This window comes from Macaca nemestrina, chromosome 20 (genome assembly GCF_043159975.1).
Source record: "Macaca nemestrina isolate mMacNem1 chromosome 20, mMacNem.hap1, whole genome shotgun sequence".
Taxonomy (NCBI): domain Eukaryota; kingdom Metazoa; phylum Chordata; class Mammalia; order Primates; family Cercopithecidae; genus Macaca; species Macaca nemestrina.
Genome location: NC_092144.1, coordinates 17,633,433 through 17,655,697, shown reverse-complemented (window position 1 = coordinate 17,655,697; position 22,265 = coordinate 17,633,433). Strand labels below are relative to the sequence as shown.

Below are 22,265 nucleotides of genomic sequence, written 5' to 3'. Positions count from 1 at the left end.
CCCAGGAGGTCGAGGCTGCAGCGAGCCCTGATTGCACCACTGCACTCAGCCTGGGCAAGAGAGTGAGATCCTGTCTCTTTTAAAAAAACAAAAAACAAAAACAAAAAACTTGATAACTCCCAGTGCTGTGGCACATGTGGGGAAATGGGCAGAGTGAGCTGTTGCTGGTGGGAATGAACACTGGTTATCCCCGTGTGGAAGGTAATTTGGCAGGCTAGTAAAATTATAGTCACCCAGGCTTTACAACCGGGTATTTCCATTTTTTGTATGTTTATTGAGACAGGGTCTCACTCTGTCACCCAGTCTGGAGTGCAGTGGTGCAATCACAGCTCCCTGTAGCCTCAAACTCCTGGCCTCCAGCGATCCTCCTACCTCAGCCTCCTGAGTAGCTGCCAGTACAGGTGTGCACCATCAGCACCGGCTATATTTTCTGTTTTGTTTTTTTGAGACAGAGTCTGGCTCTGCTGCCCAGGCTGCAGTGCAGTGGCACAATCTCAGCTCAATGCAACTTCTGCCTCCTCAGCTCAAGCGATTCTCCTGCTTCAGCCTCCCGAGTAGCTGGGATTACAGGCGTGGACCACATCACATCTGGCTAATTTTTGTATTTTTAGTAGAGACAGGGTTTCACCATGCTGGCCAGGCTGGGCTGAAACTCCTGACCTCCAGTGATCCGCCTGCCTCAGCCTCCCAAAGTGCTGGGATTACAGGTGTGAGCCACTATGGCTGGCCCTATTTCCAGTTTTTATTTTTATTTATTTTTTTGAGACGGAGTCATATTCTGTCACCCAGGTTGGAGTGGAGTGTTGCGATCTTGGCTCACTTCAACATCCGCCTCCCGGGTTCAAGCAATTCTCCTGCCTCAGCCTCCCAAGTAGCTGGGATTAGCGCCTGCCAGCACGTCCGGCTAATTTTTATATTTATAGTAGAGTCGGGGTTTCACCATGTTGGCCAGGCTGGTCTGGAACTCCTGACCTTGAGTGATTCACCTGCCTTGGCCTCCCAAAGTGCTGGGATTACAGGCATGGGTCACCACCACAGGGAGTGGCTTAGTAAACTCTGGTTTATCCACACCATGGAATCCTATGAAACCATTTACAAGGAATGCGGTACAGCCAGAAAAAAATGGAGAACTCGCCAGATGCATGTTTTTTTTTGTTTTTTTTTTGATACGGAGTTTTGCTCTGTCACCCAGGCTGGAGTGCAGTGGTGCAATCTCGGCTCACTGCAAGCTCCGCCTCCCGGGTTCACGCCATTTTCCTGCCTCAGCCTCCCCAGTAGCTGGGACTACAGGTGCCCGCCACCATGCCCAGCTAATTTTTTGTATTTTTTTTTTTTTAAGTAGAGACGGGGTTTCACCGTGTTAGCCAGGATGGTCTGCATCTCCTGACCTTGTGATCTGCCCGCCTCGGCCTCCCAAAGTGCTGGGATTACAGGCCTGAGCGACCGCGCCCGGCCAACCAGATGCATGTTGAATGTTCACAAATGAAAGCTGAGGAAGATAATTGTCAGTAAAGTGTGACTTTCGCCGTGTGACTCCATCCACATAAAAGCAAAGCAAAACAAGACAAAATCGTAAAGCAGCAGGCCAAGTGATGTATATATGTGCAGAAACATGTCAGTCAGTAGGAGCTTCATGGTTTCAGTGTCTGACTTATCAGAGGGACCACTATGGAAAAAGAGAGGGAATGAGAATTTTTCCCAATTAGACATATGAGGATACATTCTAGAGTTACCTGTAATTAAAAATTAATTTTATAAAGAGACTGATGGAAGCTGGGTATGGTGGCTCACACCTGTCGTCCCAGCACTTTGGGAGGCTGAGGTGGGAGGATCCCTTGAGTCCAGGAGTTCGAGACCAGCCTGGGCAACATTGCAACACCCTGTCTCTATCAAAAATACAAAAAAATTGGGCTGGGCAGCCAGGCGCGGTGGCTTACGCCTATAATCCCAGCACTTTGGGAGACTAAGGCAGGTGGATCACCTGGGTCAGGAGTTCAAGACCAGCCTGGCCAACATGGTGAAACGTCTCAACTAAAAATACAAAAATTTTCTGGGCATCGTGGCAAGCACCTGCAGTCCCAGCTACTTGGGAGGCTGAAGCAGGAGAATCACTTGAACCTGGGAGGCAGAGGTTGCAGTGAGCTAAGATTGTGCCATTGCACTCCAGCCTGGGCAATAAGAGCAAAACTCTATCTTTTTTTTTTTTTTTGAGACAGAGTCTTGCTCTGTCGCCCAGGCTGGGGTGCAGTGGCCGGATCTCAGCTCACTGCAAGCTCCGCCTCCCAGGTTTAGACCATTCTCCTGCCTCAGCCTCCCGAGTAGCTGGGACTACAGGCGCCCGCCACCTCGCCCGGCTAGTTTTTTGTATTTTTTAGTAGAGACAGGGTTTCACCGTGTTAGCCAGGATGGTCTCGATCTCCTGACCTCGTGATCCCCCCGTCTCGGCCTCCCAAAGTGCTGGGATTACAGGCTTGAGCCACCGCGCCCGGCCAAAACTCTATCTTAAAAAAAAAAAAAGTTGGGCTGGGCACGGAGGCTCAACCTGTAATTCTAGCACCTTGGGAGGTCAACGTGGGCGTATTGCTTGAGCTCAGGAGTTCAACACCAGCCTGGGCAACATGGTGAAACACCATCACTACTAAAAATACAAAAATTAGTTTGGTGTTGTGGTGGGTGCCTGTAATCCCAGCTACCCGGGAGGCTGAGGCAGGAGAATCACTTGAACCCAGGAGGTGGAGATTGCAGTGAAACAAGATCGAGCCACTGCACTCCAACCTGGGCGACAAAGCTAGATGCAGTCTCAAAAAAAACCAATAAATAAATAAAATAAAATAAAATAAAATTAGGCCAGGCGCGATGGCTCATGCCTGTAATCCTAGCACTTTGGGAGGCCGAGGCAGGCGAATCACCTGAGGTCAGGAGTTTGAGACCAGCCTGGCCAACATGATAAAATCCTATCTCTACTAAAAATACAAAAATTAGCTGGGTGTGGTGGCAGGCGCCTATAATCCCAGCCACTCAGGAGGCTGAGGCAGGAGAATCGCTTGAACCCAGGAGGCGGAGGTTGCAGCAAGCCAAGATTGTGCCACGATACTGCAGCCTGGCTCCAGCCTGGGTGACAAAGCAAGACTCTGTCTCAAAAAAAAAAAAAAAACAACAATTAGCTGGGTTTGGTTTGGTTGTGCTACCTGGGAGGCTGAGGTGGGAGGATCACCTAAGCCCAAAAAGTCAAGGCTGCAGTGATCTGTGATTTTGCCACTGCACTCCAGCCTGGGCTACAGAACAAGATCCTGTCAAAACAAACAAACAAACAAATAACAATTAGTTTTCAATTAAAAAAGAGAAAAAAAGTTAGCTTTAAAAAGAACTCAGTGGTGTGTGGTGGCTTTTGCCTATAATCCCAGCACTTTGGGAGGCCGAGGCAGGAGGATTACTTGAGCCCAGTTATTCAAGAGCTGTCTGGGCAATGTGGCAAGATTCTGTCTCTACAAAAAATAGAAAAATTAGGCCGGGCGCGGTGGCTCAAGCCTGTAATCCCAGCACTTTGGGAGGCCGAGACGGGCGGATCACGAGGTCAGGAGATCGAGACCATCCTGGCTAACACGGTGAAACCCCCGTCTCTACTAAAAAATACAAAAAACTAGCCGGGCGCGGTGGCGGGCGCCTGTAGTCCCAACTACTCGGGAGGCTGAGGCAGGAGAATGGCGTGAACCCGGGAGGCGGAGCTTGCAGTGAGCTGAGATCCGGCCACTGCACTCCAGCCTGGGCGGCAGAGCGAGACTGCGTCTCAAAAAAAAAAAAAAAAAAAAAAAATAGAAAAATTAGCTGGATGTGGTGCTGTGCATCTGTAGTCCCCGCCACTTGGGAGGCTGAGGCAGGGGGGATCACTTAATCTCAGGAGGTCGAGGCTGCAGTGAGCCCTGATTATACCACTGGACTGCAGCCTAGGCAACAGAGTGAGACCCTGTCTCCAAAAACAAAAATCCTGACGGTAAATCCAGGCACTCCTTCCTTCAGCCAATCAACTGCACTGACCAACAGCCGCCTTCGAGTTGGACAAGCACACAGATTAGGGAGAAGTGAGGAAGCCAGTGCTGGGAGGGTATAACTTGGTCTGGGGAGTTGGAGAGGCCTACAAGTCACAAGGAGGTGACTCGTGTTGGAGTTAAGACTGGAAAGAGGGCCAGGCGCAGTGGCTCAGGCCTGTAATCCCAGCACTTTGGGAGGCTGAGGCAGGTGGATCACTTGAGGTCGGGAGTTCGAGACCACCCTAGTGTGGCCAAAATGGCGAAACCCCGCCTCTACTAAAAATACAAAAGTTAGCCGGATATGATGGCGCACGCCTGTAATCCCAGCTACTTGGGAGGCTGGGGCAGGAGAATCACTTGAACATCAGAGGCGGAGGTTGCAGTGAGCCAAGATCGCACCATTGCACTCCAGCCTGTGCAACAGAGCGAGACTCCATCTCGAAAAACAAAAACAAAAAAAAAGACTGGAAAGAGGAGTTCCCAGAGGAAGGTGTTTTGGGCAGAGGCCATAGGGCATGCAAAGGCCCTGAGGCTGGAGTGAGCTTGGTGTGTTTGAGGAGCAGGAGGAAGCCGGTTTATGTGTCTGGACTGCAATGGACATGGGGTGATTAGAGGCAGAGCAGGGTGGAGAGGCGGGCCAAGCACCAGGGTTAGATTTTATTCTATGTGCAATGGGAGCCATAGGGAAGGTCTAGGAAAGGGACACATGCATTTATTTATTTAGAGCCAACAGTGTCTTGTTCTGTCACCCAGGCTGGAGTGCAGTGGCGCTATCACAGCTCACTGCAGCCTCGAACTCCAGGCTCCAGCAATCCTCCCGCCTCAGTCTGCCATTTTTTTTATTTGTTAAGATGGGGTCTTCTTATGTTGCCCAGGTTGATCTTGAACTCCTGGGCTCAAGTGATCCTCCTGCCTTGGCCTCCCAAAGTGCTAGGATTATAGGTGTGAACCACTGCACCTGGCCCTGATTTAAATTTATAAAAGAACTTTTGCAATAGGTTGGATCATCTCCTCAACATTCATATTCACCTGGGACCTCAGAATGTGACGTTATTTGGGCTAGGTTTGGTGGCTCATGCCTGTAATCCCAGCACTTTAGGAGGCTGAGGAGGATGGATCACCTGAAGTCAGGAGCTCGAGACCAGCCTGACCAACATGGTGAAACCCCATCTCTACTAAAAATACAAAAAATTAGCTGGGCGTGATGACGCATGCCTGTAATCCTAGCTACTTGGTAGCCTGGAGCAGGAGAGTTGTTTGAATCCAGAAGGCGGAGGTTGCAGTGAGCCGAGATTGCGCCACTGCATTCCAGCCTGGACAACAAGAGTAAAACTCCGTCTCAAAAAAAAAAAAGAATGTCATCTTATTTGGAAAGAGGATCTTTGCAGACGTAATTAGTTACATTAAGATGAGGTCAGCTGGGCACAGTGGCTCACGCCTGTAATCTCAACACTTTGGGAGGCGGAGGTGGGCGGATCACTGGAGGTCGGGAGTTCGAGACCAGCCTGACCAACATGGAGAAATTCTGTCCCTAATAAAAATACAGAATTAGTCATGCGTAGTGGTGCATGCCTATAATTACAAATACAAAATTAGTCACGCGTAGTGGTGCAAGCTACTTGGGAGCCTGGCGCAGGAGAACTGCTTGAACCCAAGAGGTGGAGGTTGCAGTGAGCTGAGATCACGCTATTGCACTCCAGCCTGGGCAACAAGAGCAAAACTCCATCTCAAAAAAATTAAAAAAAAAAAAAAAAAAAAAAGATGAGGTTATACTGGATTAGGATGAGTCCTAAATATGACTGGTGTCCTAATAAGAAGACCATATGGCCATACACAAAGTGAAGAAGGTGATGTGAGGATGGGGGCGGGGACTGGAGTGATGTGTCTACAATCCAAGGATGGTTGGTAGCCACCAGCTGCAGGAGAGATGCCTGGGACAGATTCACCCTCAGCACCTCCAGAAGGAACCAGTCCTGCTACCACTTTGACCTTGGACTTCTGACTTCCAAGGCTGTTACACAACACGCTTCTGTTATGTGAAACCACCCGGTTTGTGGGTATTTGTTACAGCAGCTCCAGGAAATTAACATAGAAACTGACTGATTGGGTTGCGGTGGAGGCAGCAGGGAGGAAGACTGAGGTGGAGCCTGGGGCACTCTCCAGGTGGAAGATGCTGGGGGCCACGGTGGGGACCGTGATGGTGGGGAGAAGTGGGCAGATCCATGAGTCCCAGGAGCAGAATCGACAGCACCTGCTACATACAAATACTTGGCTCTGTGCCTCGTATACACTGAGTGCTTGGTCCAAAGAGGCCAAGGTCAACACGCTTGACTTGTTCCACATCAGACTCAGCGAGTGGAGGAGGGAAATCCCCACTCACCCCCACCCCACAGGGCCCTACCTGCCAGCATCCTGTGAGATGGTCACCGACACATCCAGGCCCAACGTGGTGACTCGCTTGCACACAGCGTCCATGTCGATGATGGAGTCAATGCTTTCAGGCCCATCCTCCACGCAGCACTGGGAGCCGGGGCAGAAGCGGCAGTTGTCCAGCCCCTTGTAGCCCTTGTTGTGTCCACATTTCTCCAGTGTGACTGTGGTCGCCATGCCTGACACCCCCACATGCACCACCAGCTGCATATAGACAGGGGCAGGACTTAACATGGCCTGCCCATGGGACTCGGAGGAGGTCCCCCTGAGGCCAAGGAAAAGGCAGCATCCTTACTGGGCTCTGCCTGGGGTTGTGTTATTTCTGACCTCCTGCTGCTGGAATAGACCCTGCAGTCACTCTTGCAAAAAGGTATGCCACGTAAGACAGGCAAGAATTTGAAACATGCAAGGCTGTTCATTGCAGCTTTTCCTGTTATCGAAATCAAATACTGGAAACAAGCTAACTAGCCATCCAGAGGGAGTTAGTTCAATAAATAATGAGCTACTATGCAGCTGTTAAAATGCCAGCACAGTGTTTTTATTTGTTTCTTTGTTTGTTGAAATGGAGTCTTGCTCTGTCGCCCAGGCTGGAGTGCAATGGTACGATCTCAGCTCACTGCAACCTCCCCCTCCTGGGTTTAAGTGATTCTCCGGTCTCAGCCTCCCGAGTAGCTGGGATTACAGATGTGTGCCACCACACCCGGCTAATTTTGTATTTTTAGTAGAGACGGGGTTTCACCATGTTGGCCAGGCTGGTCTCGAACTCCTGACCTCCGGTGATCCGCCCACTTTGGCATCCCAAAGTGCTGGGATTACAGGCGTGAGCTACCATGCCCAGTCTTGTTTGTTTGTTTTTGTAAGAGACAGGATCTTGCTCTGTTGCCCAGGCAGGAGTGCAGTGGCACAAAAATCTTGGCTCACTATAGTCTTAAACTCCTGGGCTCGAGCAATCCTCCTGCCTCAGCCTTCTGAATAGCTGGAAGTATAAGCGTGCACCATCATGCCTAATTTTTAAATTTTTTTGTAGAGATGGGGTCTCACTACGCTGCCCAGGCTGGTCTCAAACTCCTGGACTCAAGCAATCCACCTGCCGCAGTCTTCCAAAGTGCTGGGATTGCAGACATGAGCCACTACCCTTGGCCTGGATAGCCCTTTGGGTTTTTTGAGACTAAGTCTCGCTCTGCTGCCCAGGCTGGAGTGCCGTGGCACAATCTCGGCTCACTGCAACCTCCGCCTCCTGGTTGCAAGCGATTCTCCTGCCTCAGCCTCCCGAGTAGCTGGGACTACAAGTGCCCGCCACCATATCTGGCTAATTTTTTGTATTTTTAGTAGAGATAGGGTTTCGCCATGTTGCCCAGGCTGGTCGCGAACTCCTGAGCTCAGGTGATCCATCTGCCTCGGCCTCCCAACGTGCTGGGATTCCAGGCGTGAGCCACTGTGCCGGGCCTGAAAAGCCCTTTTGAAGACAAGACCGTGTGGCATTGGTCACGTGATCCGATCAGGAACAAAGCCACCTAAGTCCTCCACATGAAGGGTGCCAACCTGTAAGTCCTGATGAGGAAGCACCGCCCCTCGGCACCACTCACCTGTGGACTGTGCTTCTCCCACAGGGCAGGGATGAGTCTCTGGACCGTTTTGTACTCAACTGGAATCTCGTACACGTGCAGGTCCACACTGTCGCCAAGGCCTAGCTTTTCCAGCTCCTGGAAGAGAAGAGAGTGGGAGTGTCGTGGCCCCGTGGCCCCTGACGGCAGCTATGAGGATAATGCGCTCCCTGGGGGTAAAACAAACAGGCCCGCTCTTCTGACTTATTCTGCAGGATGGGAAGTGGTGAGTGTTGATTGAGTTCAAAGCCCCTCATTTCCTTCCCCAACCACTTGCCTCGAAGTCTCTCTGCATCTCTATGGAAGGTGACATGATTCTATGGCCCCTGGGGTTAAATCCCAGGCTCCTTGGAATCAATCCTGCCTGTGTGACCTTAGGCAATCCACTTAACTCTCAGAGTCTCAGTTTCCTCATCTGTAAAATGGGAATAACAGAGTATCAGGCCGGGCGCCGTGGCTCAGGCCTGTAATCCCAGCACTTTGGGAGGCCAAGGTAGGCAGATCACCTTGAGGTCAGGAGTTCGAGCCCAGTCTGGCCAACATGGTGTAATCCCATCTCTACTAAAAATACAAGAATTAGCCGGTGTGGTAGCATACGCCTGTAATCCCAGCTACTTGGGAGGCTGAGGCAGAATTGCTTGAACCTGGGAGGCAGAGGTTGTAGCGAGCCGAGATCACATAACTGCACTCCAGCCTGGGCAACAAGAGCAAAACTCCATCTCAAAAAAAAAAAAAAAAAAGCCAGGCATGGTGGCTCACGCCTTTAATCCCAGCACTTTGGGCGGATCACCTGAGGTCAGTAGTTTGAGATCAACCTGGCCAACGTCGTGAAACCCCATCTGTACTAAAAAATACAAAAATTAGCTGGGCGTGGTGGCAGGTGCCTGTAATCCCAGCTACTCAGGAAGCTGAGGCAGGAGTATGGCTTTAACCCGGGAGGCAGAGATTGCAGTGAGCCGAGATTGCACCACGGCACTCCAACCTGGGTAACGAGAGTAAAACTCTGTCTCAAGGAAAAAAAAAAAAAAATTCAACCTGTTTCCAAGTAACTCAGCAGTATCCCAGAAGAAAGCTCAAGAACACTGAGAAGTGGCTGAGTACGGTGGCTCACGCCTGTAATCTCAGCACTTTGGGAGGCTGAGGCAGGTGGAACACCTGAGGTCAGGAGTTCGAGACCACCCTGGTCAACATGGAAAAACCCTGTCTTCATTAAAAATACAAAAATTAGCCGGGCGCCGTGGCTCAAGCCTGTAATCCCAGCACTTTGGGAGGCCGAGACGGGCGGATCACGAGGTCAGGAGATTGAGACCATCCTGGCTAACACGGTGAAACCCCGTCTCTACTTTAAAAATACAAAAAACTAGCCGGACGTGGTGGCGGCACCTGTAGTCCCAGCTACTCGGGAGGCTGAGGCAGGAGAATGGTGGGAACCCGGGAGGCGGAGCTTGCAGTGAGCTGAGATCCGGCCACTGCACTCCAGCCTGGGCGGCAGAGCGAGACTCTGTCTCAAAAAAAAAAAAAAAAAAAAAAAATACAAAAATTATCTGGGCATGATGGTGCGCGCCTGCACTCCCAGTTACCCGGGAGGCTGAGGCATGAGAATGGCTTGAATCTGGGAGGTGGAGGTTGCAGTGTGAGCCCAGATCATGCCACTGCACTCCAGCCTGGGCGACAGAGCAAGACTCTGTCTCAAAAAAAAAAAAAAAAAAAATCAAAAAAACAAAAACAAAAAAAATTATATTTTTCAAAGGTCCCACCATCCATTCCCTTAACAAACCTGCACTGATTCCCATCTTCACACCACAGAGGTGACAGGGCATGGCATACATCATGCAGATCTGTTTCTTCCTCCTTTCTTTTTTTTTTTTTTTTTGAGACAGAGTCTTGCTGTTTCGCCCAGGCTGGACTGCAGTGGTGCTATCTCGGCTCACTGCAAACTCCGCCTCCCGGGTTCATGCCATTCTCCTGCCTCAGCCTCCCCAGTAGCTGGGACTACAGGTGCCCGCCACCACACCTGGCTAATTTTTTGTATTTTTAGTAGATACGGGGTTTCACCGTGTTAGCCAGGATGGTCTCGATCTCCTGACCTCATGATCCGCCCACCTCGGCCTCCCAAAGTGCTGGGATTACAGGCGTGAGTCCCTCTCTTTTTTTCTTTCTTTTTGAGATGGATTATCAAAAGTCATTTAGTGGTACAATCTTGTCTTACTACAACCTCTGCTTCCCAGGCTCAAGAGATTCTTCCGCCTCAGCCTCCGGAGTACTGGGATTACAAGGTGCCCGCCACCACACCCAACTAATTTTTGTATTTTTAGGAGAGACGGGGTTTCATCATGTTGGCCAGGATGGTTTCCAATTCCTAAGATCAAGTGATCCGCCCTCTTCTTGGCCTCCCACAGTGCTGGGATTACAGGCAGGAGCCACTGCACTCAGCCCCATGGAGACCTGTTTCTAATTTCTTATTCACACACCTGAGAAATCCCATAGTATTTTTGCTTTTAGAGATGGGGTCTTACTACATTGCCCAGGCTGGTCTTGAACTCCTAGACTCAGGTGATCCTCCCATCTTAGCCTTAGTTGAGACTACAGGCATGTACCACCACACCTGGCTTGTTTTTACATCAATTTTATCTTTTTTTTTTTTTTTTGAGATGGAGTTTCGCTCTTGTTGCCCAGGCTGGAGTGCACTGGCATGATATCGGCTCACCGCAATCTCCACCTCCTGGGTTCAAGCGATTCTCCTGCCTCAGCCTCCTGAGTAGCTGGGATTACAGGCATGCGCCACCACACCTGGCTAATTTTGTATTTTTAGTAGAGACAGGGTTTCTCCATGTTGGTCAGGCTGGTCTCAAACTTCTAACCTCAGGTGATCTGCCCACCTCTGCCTCTCAAAGCACTGGGATTATAGGCGTGAGCCACTGTGCCTGGCTCGATTTTATCTTTTTAAAAAAATTGTATTGAGACAAAGTCTAACAGCACATAAAAGTTTTTTTTTTTAGACGGAGTCTCGTTCTGTCGCCCAGGCTAGAGTGCAGTGGCACGATCTAAGCTCACTGCAACCTCCGCCTCTTGGGTTCAAGCGATTCCCCTGTCCCAGTCTCCTGAGTAGCTGGGATTACAGGCACATACCACCATGCCTGGCTAATTTTTGTATTTTTAGTAGAGACGGCGTTTCACGATGTTGGCCAGGATGGTCTCCATCTCCTGACCTCATAATCCACCCGCCTTGGCCTCCCAAAGTGCTGTGATTACAGGCGTGAGCCACCATGCCCGGCCAAAAGTAAAGTTTTTTTTTTTTTTTTTTTTTGAGACGGAGTCTTGCTCTGCCGCTCGGGCTGGAGTGCCGTGGCTGGATCTCAGCTCACTGCAAGCTCCGCCTCCCAGGTTTACGCCATTCTCCTGCCTCAGCCTCCCCTGTAGCTGGGACTACAGGCTCCCGCCACCTCACCCAGTTAGTTTTTTGTATTTTTTAGTAGACACGGGGTTTCACCATGTTAGCCAGGATGGTCTCGATCTCCTGTCCTCGTGATCTGCCCATCTCGGCCTCCCAAAGTGCTGGGATTACAGGCTTGAGCCACCGCGCCCGGCCAAAGTAAAGTTTTTAAAAAGATTTACTGCTGCTTTTCCATTCATAGTCAGTAAAAAAAAAAAAAAAAATTCTGAGACAGGGTCCAGCTCCGGTCACTGAGGCTGGAGTGCAGTGGCACCATCAGCGCTCGCTGCAGCCTTGACCTCCAGGGTTCAAGTGATCTTCCTACCTCAGCCTTCCAAAGTGCTGGGATGACAGGCATGAGCCACTGTGCCCAGCCATTGATTTTATCCTGCAACTGTGTTTGCTCCACTCAGCAGTCTATCTAGGAGATCTATCTACATTACTCTACGGAGATCTCAGCGTCCCCTTTTCTCTGCTGCGTAATACTCTGTCTCAGAAACAAGTCACCATGGATTTAAACATTCCCCTACATTGGAACATCTAAGTGGCTTCTGATTTCCTTATTGTAAAGCCATGCTGCAGTGAACATGCTCATGCAAACTTCTCATGCTGATGGGTGGGGAATAAATGCCAAACAGGGCATTGCTGCACTGCAGATCAGTCAATACACAATTGCTATTGAGAGAGATCATCACACTGAAGCCTGGTTTTCCCACCTCATATTCAATACGTCTCAGAGGAGACAACTTTTCAGTTTGTAAATGCGTCTTCCCCTAATCTTCAAGAGGAGAACCCACAGAGCTCTTTTCTCTCTTAAAAACAAATCAGCAGGCCAGGTGCAGTGGCTCATGCCTGTAGTCCCAGCACTTTGGAACGTCGAGGCAGATAGATCATTTGAGGTCAGGAGTTTGAGACCAGCCTGGCCAACATGGTGAAACCCCGTCTCTACTAAAAACACAAAAAATTAGCCAGGCGTGGTGGTGCATGACTGTAGCCTCAGCTACTCGGGAGGCTGAGGCAGGAGAATCGCTTGAACTTGGGAGGTGGAGGTTGCAGTGAGCCAAGATCACAACACTGCACTCCAGCCAGAGTCTCGCTCTGTCTCAAAACAAACCAACAAACAAAACACAAATCAGCAGCCAGGCACAGTGGCTCATGCCTGTAATCCCAGCTACTAGGGCGGATCACTTGAGGCCAGGAGTTCGAGGTCAGCCTGGGCAACATTGTGAGACCCCCATCTCAAAAAAAAAAACAAAAAACAAAAAGCCCCCACACCCCAAATGACACAAAAAGCACAGACAATAAAAGAAAAAAATTGATAAACTGGATTTCATCAAAATTTAAAAAAAAATTAAACTATCTAAAAGAGTGAGTAATCTCTGTCTGGACCAACCTGGAGGGATTTCCAGGCAAGACCTATGGCGAGACTGCACCACCTTCTGGACAAGGAAGGAATGGAAGCGGGGGATGGGGACGGGAGGGAGACTTCTCTGCAAAAAACTCATCACGATTTTGACTTTTGAACCATGTCAATGTTTTACAAAAATCAAAAAATAAAATAAAACAACCCATAGTCCCATATCAACAGATCTGCCTCTTTTCTGTCTTCTCCCTAATGGGCACAAGGTGATGCCTTGAGTCTCATGGGATGTGTTACTTTAAAAGTCAACAGGGAAAGCTGTATTCAGAAAAACAGGGTCAGGGGTGGGTGGCTCACACCTGTAATCCCAGCGATTTGGGAGGCCGAGGCAGGAGGATTGCTTGAGGCCAGGAGTTCAAGACCAGCCTGGCCAACATGGCGAAACCGTGTCTCTACTAAAAATACAAAAACTAGCCGAGTCTCAGCTACCTGGGAGGTTGAGGCATGATAACCACCTGAACCCGGGAGGCGGAGGTTGCAGTGAGCTGAGATTGCGCCACTGCACTCCAGCCTGGATGACAGAGTGAGATTCTGAAGAAAGAAAAGAAAAGAAAGAAAAGAAAAGAAAAGAAAAAGAAAGAAAGAGAGAAAGAAAACCACCGTCAACATATATACACATACCCCAAGGCATGCAATCACAAGAGAGGTGTTCACGTGTGCATTTGGCAAGACCCACTTGATGGCAGGGCTTGGTGGCTCACACCTGTAATCCCAGCTTCGTTGGGAGGCCGAGGTGGAAGGATCATTTAAGCCCGGGAGTTCAAGACCAGCCTGGGCAATATAGTGAGATCCCATCTCTACAAAAAATAAAATTGAAAAAATTAGCCAGGCATGGTGGTGCCTGCCTAAGTCCCAGCTACTTGGGAGGCTGAGGCAAGAGGATCGCTGGAGTCCAGGAGGTTGAGGCTGCAGTGAGCTATGATTGTGCCACTGCACTCCAGCCTGGGCAACAGAGCAAGACCCCATCTCAAAACAAAAAGAAAGTTTTTCACCAAAGTGATGGGGAAACTTAAGGTCTGTTCACATTGCCTGATGTAAATTATCCCTCAATTTTAAATAGGGTAACAGTGGGGAGCCACTTGCCATACAGTGTATCTGGCACTAGAAGGAAGTGCATGGCTGGTAATCTGGCTGAAGTCTTAGCCTCTGAACGCGCTCTGTTCCAACAGGGCTGGATGGTTCTCCTCCGGGAGAAGGGGCGCAGGGCACCCCAAGTCCCACATCACTTTGCTGGGAGCACACCCGGCCTCATGCACCACCAGAGCATACACCGTGAAAGGACGGGGCTCAGGCAGATGCCCCATTGTCTACACCCCATCTACCTGACAGGACCCCGCCGCGCAGCCTCGTCTGACCGATTCCCCTGACCTCACGACAAAGACCCTCTTTGTTCCCTGGTAATATCCTTAGCAGGTCTGTCTAGACTCACTGTGGCAGCAATTGTCCTGTGATGTTACCAAGTTCTGTGACCCGGGTCCTCCTCACCCAGCTTGGGCAAGAGACGCCCCAGACGGCCCTGAGCCCCAGAGCTCCCCGGCCCTTAACACGCACCTGCGCCTCCTCAGAAGAGAAACACGGCCAGTGCCCCAGTCCACCCTGAGAGAGAGGGGAGATGGGACACACAAGACACATGGTGCCTCCTGTTTGGGGTGCTGGGGGTAGCCACCATCCCAGGAAAGACAAGGGGGGGATCCCCTCTGTACCCCCCCAACTCCCACCCACCTCCTGAATACTGTGGGTGGGAAACAGTTCCACCTATGCTGTGGGTATGACTTCACCCAGGGGACGAAGAGAGAGGATCAGAAGAGACGGAGACAGGCCAGGCACAGTGTAATCCCAGCACTTTGGGAGGCCGAGGTGGGCGGATCACAAGGTCAGGAGTTCGAGACCAGCCTGACGAATATGGTGAAACCTTGTCTCCACTAAAAATACAAAAATTAGCTGGGCATGGTGGCATGCACCTGTAGTCCCAGCTACTTGGTAGGCTGAGATGGGAGAATCGCTTGAACTCGGGAGGCAGAGGTGGCAGTGAGCCAAGATGGCACCATTGCACTCCAGCCTGGGTGACAGAGTGAGACCCTGTCTCAAAAAAAAAAAAAAAAAGAGACAGAGAGATGGAGTCAGAGAGAAACAGAAATGGAGAGAGAGAGAAGGGGAAAGAGAGAGAAAGAGACAAGGAGACAGATACACACACAGGGAGAGAAACTGAGACACACAGAGAGAAACAAAGATAGAAAAAGAGAGAAAGGGGAAGAAATAGTAAGACCCAGAGAGAGACAGAGAGACAGGGAGACAGAGAGAAACAGAGAAGGCTCGGCATGGAGGCTCACGCCTGTAATTCCAACACTTTGGGAGGCCGAGACGGGAGGATGGCTTGAGCCCAGAAGTTTGAGACCAGCCTGGGCAAAATGGCCAAATACCATCTCAAAAAAAAAAAAAAAAAAAAAAAAAAAATTAGCTGGGTGTGATGGTGCATGCCTGTAGTCCCAGCTAATTGGGAGGGTAAGGTGGGAGGATCACCTGAGGCTGGGAGGTCAACGATGAGGTGAGCTGAGATCGCTCACCTCGCTCATTCAATCGACCATTGAACTCCACTCCAGCCTGGACGGCAGAGTGAGAACCTGTCTCAAAAAAAAAAAAAAAAAAACAAAAAACAGAGAGAGAGAAAGAGAGAAACGGAGAGAGAAAGAGGGGATGAGGTGGGAAGAAACAGAGAAACCCAGAGAGGCAGAAAGATACAAGGAGACAAGAGAGAGAAACAGACACACACACACAGAGAGGTGAAAGCGACAGAGACAGAGAGATGAAGAGACACACAGAGATGAACACAGATAGAGAGAAGAGGGGAAAGGGACAGAGAGAGACCCAGAAGGAGCAAGAGGGGAGAGACACAGAGAAGTACTTAGGAGGTCCCTGAAGGAGGAGGAGCTTCTGAAAAATCCGTCCGGGCAGGAAGCAATGGCCACCCACGGCGCAGAACAGATCACCCATCTTCGGGTGGAGATGACACCTAGCAACAGTTGCCTGCGTTACACCAACACCACCCCAGGGCACATTTTTTGGAGGAATGGATTCAACCCATCCAGCAGGGACACCTTTCTAACAGGCAAGTCCAGGACAAGAAGGAACCAGACAGCAACTCCAGGGGTGGTTCTCACAGAGGTGTGGGACCTGGAAGCCACTTGTTCCCACCAACTTCTAGAACAGGCAAAATTCACCTAGTGGCACAAAAAAATCTGCAGAGGTTTACAACTGGAGGGCTTGGGAATACTTGGGAAGAGGCTATGTGAGGCTTCTGTGAAGAATGCGAGGAAGAACCAGAGAATGTTTGAGATCTTCACCTGGCCTTGGGAGTACATATATGTAAAATTTCTTTTTTTTTTTTTTTTTTTTTGAGACAGAGTCTCGCTTTGTCACCCAGGCTGCAGTGCAGTGGCACAATCTCAGCTCACTGCAACCTCCGCCTCCTGGGTTCAAGCGATTTCCGGCTAATTTTTGTATTTTTAGTAGAGACGGAGTTTCACCATATTGGTCAGGCTGGTCTTGAACTTCTGACCTCAGGCAATCCACCAGCCTCAGCCTTCTAAAGTGCTAGGATTACATGCGTGAGCCACTGTGCCTGGTCAAATTTTTTTTTTTTTTTTTTTTTTTTGGGACAGGGTCTAGCTCTGTCACCTGGGCTGGAGTGCAGTGACACTGAGGGTTCACTGCAGCCTCTACCTCCCCAGGCTTAGGTCATCCTCCCATATCAGCCTCCCGAGTAGCTGGGACTACAGGCATGTGCCACCACACCTAGCTAATTTTTGTATTTTTTTTATAGAGATGGGGTCTTGCTAGGTTGGCCAGGCTGGTCTCGAACTCCATGCCTCAGGTGATTCTCCCACCTCAGCCTCCCAAAGTGCTGGGATTACAGGCGTGAGCCATCATGCCAGGCCTAAAATTTCACTAATGAGTGTCCTGGGTGTATATATGTTAAACTTTGTTTTGTTTTGTTTAAGTGAAACAATCAGATCTGAGAAGGCTGGCATCTTTTTAGCAGGGGAATGGTGGGGAATCTTGTGTCCTAAACTTCAGGAAGAAAGCGAAAAGTGGGCCTGGGCACAATGGCTCATGCCTGTAATCCCAGCACTTTGGGAGGCCGAGGTGGACAGATCACCTGAGGTCAGGAGTTCAAGACCAGCCTGGTCAATGTGGCAAAATCCCGTCTGAACTAAAAATTAAAAAATTAGCTGGGCGTGGTGGTGTGCAGCTGTAATCCCAGCTACTAGGGAGGCTGAGGCAGGAGAATCGCTTGAACCAGGAGGTGGAGGTTGAAGTGAGCCGACACCATGCCATTGCACTCCAGCCTGGGCAACAAGAACGAAACGGTGTCTCCAGATTAAAAAAAAAAAAAAAGAAAGCAAAAAGTGGCAACTGCAGGTCTGGAGAGAGGATAACCAAGGAGAAGGGCTATTTCCTCTCTGGCCACAGGATAAAAACCTGCCATCCTTCACCATCCGAGAAGCCCCGAAGCTCAGAGGGATTTCCAAAGATTGTTTAATTGATTTTTCTTCTATTTAGATGCAGATCACAGTGTCTGGGGCCCAGGAATTCAGACACCCGGCTTTGTGTCCACTCAGCCCCGTGAAGGCTCCTGTCTGAAATCTGCACAAAGCCTGACACACAAGTCTTCAGAAACACGCTGTTTCTTTTTGTCTGGCTCTCCGGGGAACGGGTGAGCAGGCAGGGCCTCGGGCACGCTCCCATCTGCAGGGTCCCGGGACCCTGTCCCTCCGTCCCGTTCACAAAGTGGGCAGGAAAGAAAAAAAAAAAAAAAAAAGGGAAACAGCCAAAACTTTAAGGTCTTAAGTTGGGGAGGGAAGGGGGTGATTAAAAAATGGGGGGTACAGCTGGGAACTGCCACGCTGAGGTTTCAACTTAGATTTTTCTCCAAATCTAGGATTCTGGAGTGGGAACAGAGGTTACTTTCAATCAGGCAGCAAGCAGGCTAGGATAAACAGGAGTTTGGCTCTGGTCTCTGCCGGTCTGATTTATATAAGCAAAAAACACTTCCTTGTTTCTCTCTGTGCATTGCTCCCCAGCCTGTCCCTACAAAATACTCCATCTGGGAAAGAAACTAGAAAGGTTTTGCAGGCTGGCATCTTGTTCAGGGCACCCGGAATGACAGCCCCCCTCGGCCCCTAATATGCCATCTTTTTTTTTTTTTTTTTTTTTTTTTGAGACGGAGTCTCGCTGTGTCTCCCAGGCTGGCGTGCAGTGGCGTGATCTCGGCTCACTGCAAGCTCCACCTCCCGGGTTCACGCCATTCTCCCGCCTCAGCCTCCCAAGTAGCTGAGACTACAGGCGCCCGCCACCACGCCCGGCTAGTTTTTTGTATTTTTAGTAGAGACGGGGTTTCACCATGTTAGCCAGGATAGTCTCGATCTCCTGACCTCGTGATCCACCCGCCTCGGCCTCCCAAAGTGCTGGGATTACAGGCTTGAGCCACCGCGCCCGGCCCTAATATGCCATCTTTTCCTCCCCCAGCTGCCGGGAGGTGACAGCAAGGCTCACCGTACCCCCTCCTACAAAGTCAAGACATGTCCCCCTGCCACCCCACCCCACATATTCCTGCCTGGTCCTTCCGAAACCACGAATTACCTGCCCAAAACATACCAGAGAATTCTCACTTTGGCTGTTCAGAAACCAACCTGAGTCACGATTTGTCTGAGTCAACGGAAAACATTTTTGTTAAAAAGGAGGGAGATCCTGGCCAGGTGTGGTGGCTCACACCTGTAATCTGAGTACTTTGGGAGGCTGAGGAGGGTGGATCACCTGAGGTCAGGAGTTTGAGACCACCCTGGCCACCATGGTGAAACCCTGTCTCTACTAAAAATACAAAAATTAGCAGGTATTAGCACGGTAGAGGGCGCCTGTAATCCTAGCTACTCTGGAGGCTGAGGCAGGAGAATCGCTTGAACCCGGGAAGCGGAGGTTGCAGTGAGCCAAAAAAAAAAAAAAAAAAGACGGAGATCCTAGAGTTGGATAATTCCTAGGTAAAGTAGACGCCAGCACCACATAAACAGCTGTGTCCTGGAAACCAGCTATGTTTATATCCACACCTGGCCCTCCAGACCCAGATCTAGCCGATGGCTGGGGCCTGGGGCACTTCTGAAGCAATGCCACTCCCATTTCTTGGCTGTGTGATGTCAGAGAACTCTCTTTGTCTCTCCCCTGGGCCTCAGTTTTCTCTTCTGTTAAGTGGGCGCAAGAATAACTGCACCTACTATGCAGGGGTTGTTGGGAGGATTCAGAGTTCTGGGCTGCAAACAAATACTCAACAGATGTGTGCTCCAGTGGTTACTATCCAGGAAGATATGTGGATCCGACATCGTTTTGTAAGAGCTGGCTGGGCATAGTGGCTCATGCCTGTAATTCCAGCATTTTAGCAGGCTGAGACAGGAGGATCACTTGAGGTCAGGAGTTCGAGACCAGCCTGGCCAACATGGTGAAACCCCATCTCTACTAAAAATACAAAAATTAGCCGGGCGTGGTGGCAGCCACCTATAATCTCAGGCACTCTGGAGGCTGAGGTAAGAGAGTCGCTTAAACTCAGGAGGCAGAGGTGGCAGTGAGCTGAGATTGTGCCATTGCATTCCAGCATGGGGGGTGATAGAGTGAGACTTTGTCTCAAAAAAAAAAAAAAAAAAAAAAGTTTTGTTGAAAGGAGACTTTCTGGGATGCCATAACTTTCTGCGGCGGGGGAGTGCCCAGTTCCAAGCCTGACTCCCACCCTCCGGATCTAAGTTACCTGAACTGCAATCCAACTGGCGTTCACAGTGTGTTCCCCAAAAGGGCCAAATCCTGAAAAAACAGGAAAAGCAATATATTACCCAAGAGTGGCCCTTCCCAGTCTTCCCCTGGCCGCTACTCCCACCTGGAGAAGCAAACAAGGAGCTTCAGGGCGCAGCTGCCAGGGACATTGCGGGCCTGGTCCTGAGTTCTAGGAGCACCTGGAGACCCGTCAGACCCGCCGTCCTGCACCTGTCCACTCTGAAGTCAACGGGTCCCTTCCTGTCTTCACCTCCGCCGGCCCCTCCTGCTCAGACAGGATCCAGAGGTGTCTTCTGCCTCCGAAAAGGTTGTCCTGATCCTGTCTCCACTTCCTCTGTTCCCCTTGACCCAACCTAAAATTATTGTGTCACTGTCCCGAAATGCCCTGAATCGGCACCAAATGAGGAATGAGCCCTATGGGCTGTCTAGATTTCACCTTGTCACCCTCCTCACTGCTAGCTCAAACTCCAGGCCCCCCTTTCCAAAACACGACAGTCGCCCAAGGCTGTGCTAAGTGATCTTCCTGGCATTCCACCTGGCCACATCCCCTTTCGGGCAAGGGTTTTTCCTGGGCCCAGTTTCCAGGGGCAGGGACTGAGGCACAGAGAGGTGAAGCTAGCTGCCCAAGGTCACACAGCAAGAAGGTGAAAGAGCTGGGATTCAAATCCAGTCCTGGGGCCGGGTGTGATGACTCACACCTGTAATCCCAGCACTTTGGGAGGCCGAAGCGGGCAGATCACCTGAGGTCAGGAGTTCGAGACCAGCCTGGCTAACATGGTGAAATCCTGTTTCTACTAAAAATACAAAAAATTAGCCAGCTGTGGTGATACATGCCCGTAATTCCAGCTACTCAGGAGGCTGAGGCAGGAGAATTGCTTGAACCCAGGAGGTGGAGGTTGCAGTGAGCCGAGATCGCGCCATTGCACTCCAGCTTGGGCAACAAGAGCAAAACTCCATCTCAAAACAAAACAAAACAAAAAAATATATGGTCCATCTGGGCCAGTGATCCCACAGGATATAAATGCTATGCAGAGATGCTGTAGCCTGGGATAGCAGGTAGGGGCTGTGGCTCAGAAGGGGACCTCCTAACTCTATCCTTCTGTACAGCCGAAGTTTGAGTCCCAGCTCAGCCCCTTACAAACTGGATGACCTCTGTGAGCCTCAGTTTCCCTTTCTGCAAAATGGAGACAGTCAAGATGTAATCAGCTCATTCAAAAAGTGCTGGAATAAATAACCAGATCAAGGAAGGCTGGAGGGGGTGGGGGCAGTGACCCTCCTCCTAATTACACACACCTGTTAAGCAGGTGTCTGGTTTCTTCCCTCTTCCCTGAATCTCCAGGATCAGCCTCAACCTCCCTTCAACAGCCACAAAACACCTGTGTGCACCTTTGCGGGATTTCTCACTCTGACCCCTCCAGACAGCAGGTCAAAATGACACCCCCTATTCCCTGACTCTGAGGCCCCAGCGGAAGTTTGCGCCCCACGTGGCCCCGAGGCGGAGTCTCAGAGAGGAGGAACAGTTGGTTTGGGGGTTGGGGGGAGTCGGTGACAGCGGGGGCCCTGACTCACCAACAAACAGCCCCGGCACAAAACACAAAAGGTTTCCGCTGAAGACAGTCCCTGGGACAGCTGGGAGAGCCCCAGCGCCCGAGGTCCCCGGACTCCCACCTGTCCCTGCCTTGGGGGAGCAGCCCCCCACGAGCGCAGGGCGCGGCGAGCAGTGACTGGGAGGTTCATTTGTCACTGGGACACTTCCTGCCCGCAAATCGGCCTTTGTCCCCTGGGGCCGGGGGTTGGGGGGGCGGTGTGGGGACAGGCCGGACCTCGGAAGGGGCAGGGAGGAAGGGTCCGGTCCAGCCCGCAGGCCAGACAGAGCAGGCAGGTGCCAGGAGGGTCACCATCCCTACCTTGGGAGGAAAGGACGCCAGGGGGACCTGCGCGGCGCCGGGCATTTGCCCGGCCCCCCAATCCCCGCGCCTGACTGCCCTGACTCCCGACCCTGGGACCCCCGAGGCTCCTCCTCTTCCACTTTCCAGGAAGCCTGGGCTGCGCAGGGCCCCCGCGGGCGATGACACCTTCCAAATCTGGGAGGACTTCCAGCACCTGCCCCGCCCGGCCCCGCAGTCCCGGAGCCGCCCCGGCCGCTGCCGCTACAGCCCCCATCAGCCAGCGTACCCGTCACTACCACCGCCTTCCTCGGCTGCTCCATGGCGGGACTGGGCTGCGCCTCGGACCCGCTTCTGTTCCGACTGGCGCGACAGCTGCAGCCGCGGTAGCCTCGCAGCCGCTGTAGCCTCACAGCCCCGCAAGGCCACGCCCCTTCCACGCCCCCTTCCACGCCCCCGGTCAGGCGCTAGGCGTGCGCGCCCGCGGGCCCGAGGCGCAGCGTGCGCGCCCTGCGCTCTGCCTCCGACACTGAACCCAGCCCCCGACGGCTATCACCATCCTCCCCAACCTCCGTTTCCCCGTCTGCAAAATGGGAACATCTTATGCCGTAGGGTGTACGCACTGAGTCAGGTGCTGGGGACGAGCCGGTC

General features: G+C 51.2%; 1 protein-coding gene across 6 annotated transcripts in view; it reads right to left on the bottom strand.

Annotated features, from left to right (window-relative positions):
- LOC105486694 (pyroglutamyl-peptidase I) overlaps positions 1-22,053 on the bottom strand; it is a 29,148-nt gene extending 7,095 nt beyond the window's left edge. For 2 of the 6 annotated variants that reach the window (XM_071087410.1, XM_071087411.1), the window contains exons 1-4: positions 21,904-22,053; positions 19,706-19,758; positions 8,045-8,161; positions 6,430-6,662 (exon numbers count right to left, since the gene is read on the bottom strand). In XM_071087410.1, coding sequence (XP_070943511.1) covers positions 6,430-6,662; positions 8,045-8,161; positions 19,706-19,758; positions 21,904-21,937 — 437 coding nt within the window. In that variant the 5' untranslated portion in view covers positions 21,938-22,053. The other 4 variants (XM_071087409.1, XM_071087406.1, XM_071087408.1 and 1 more) reach the window with 4 other exon arrangements.
- Between the last annotated feature and the right edge of the window lie 212 nt (positions 22,054-22,265).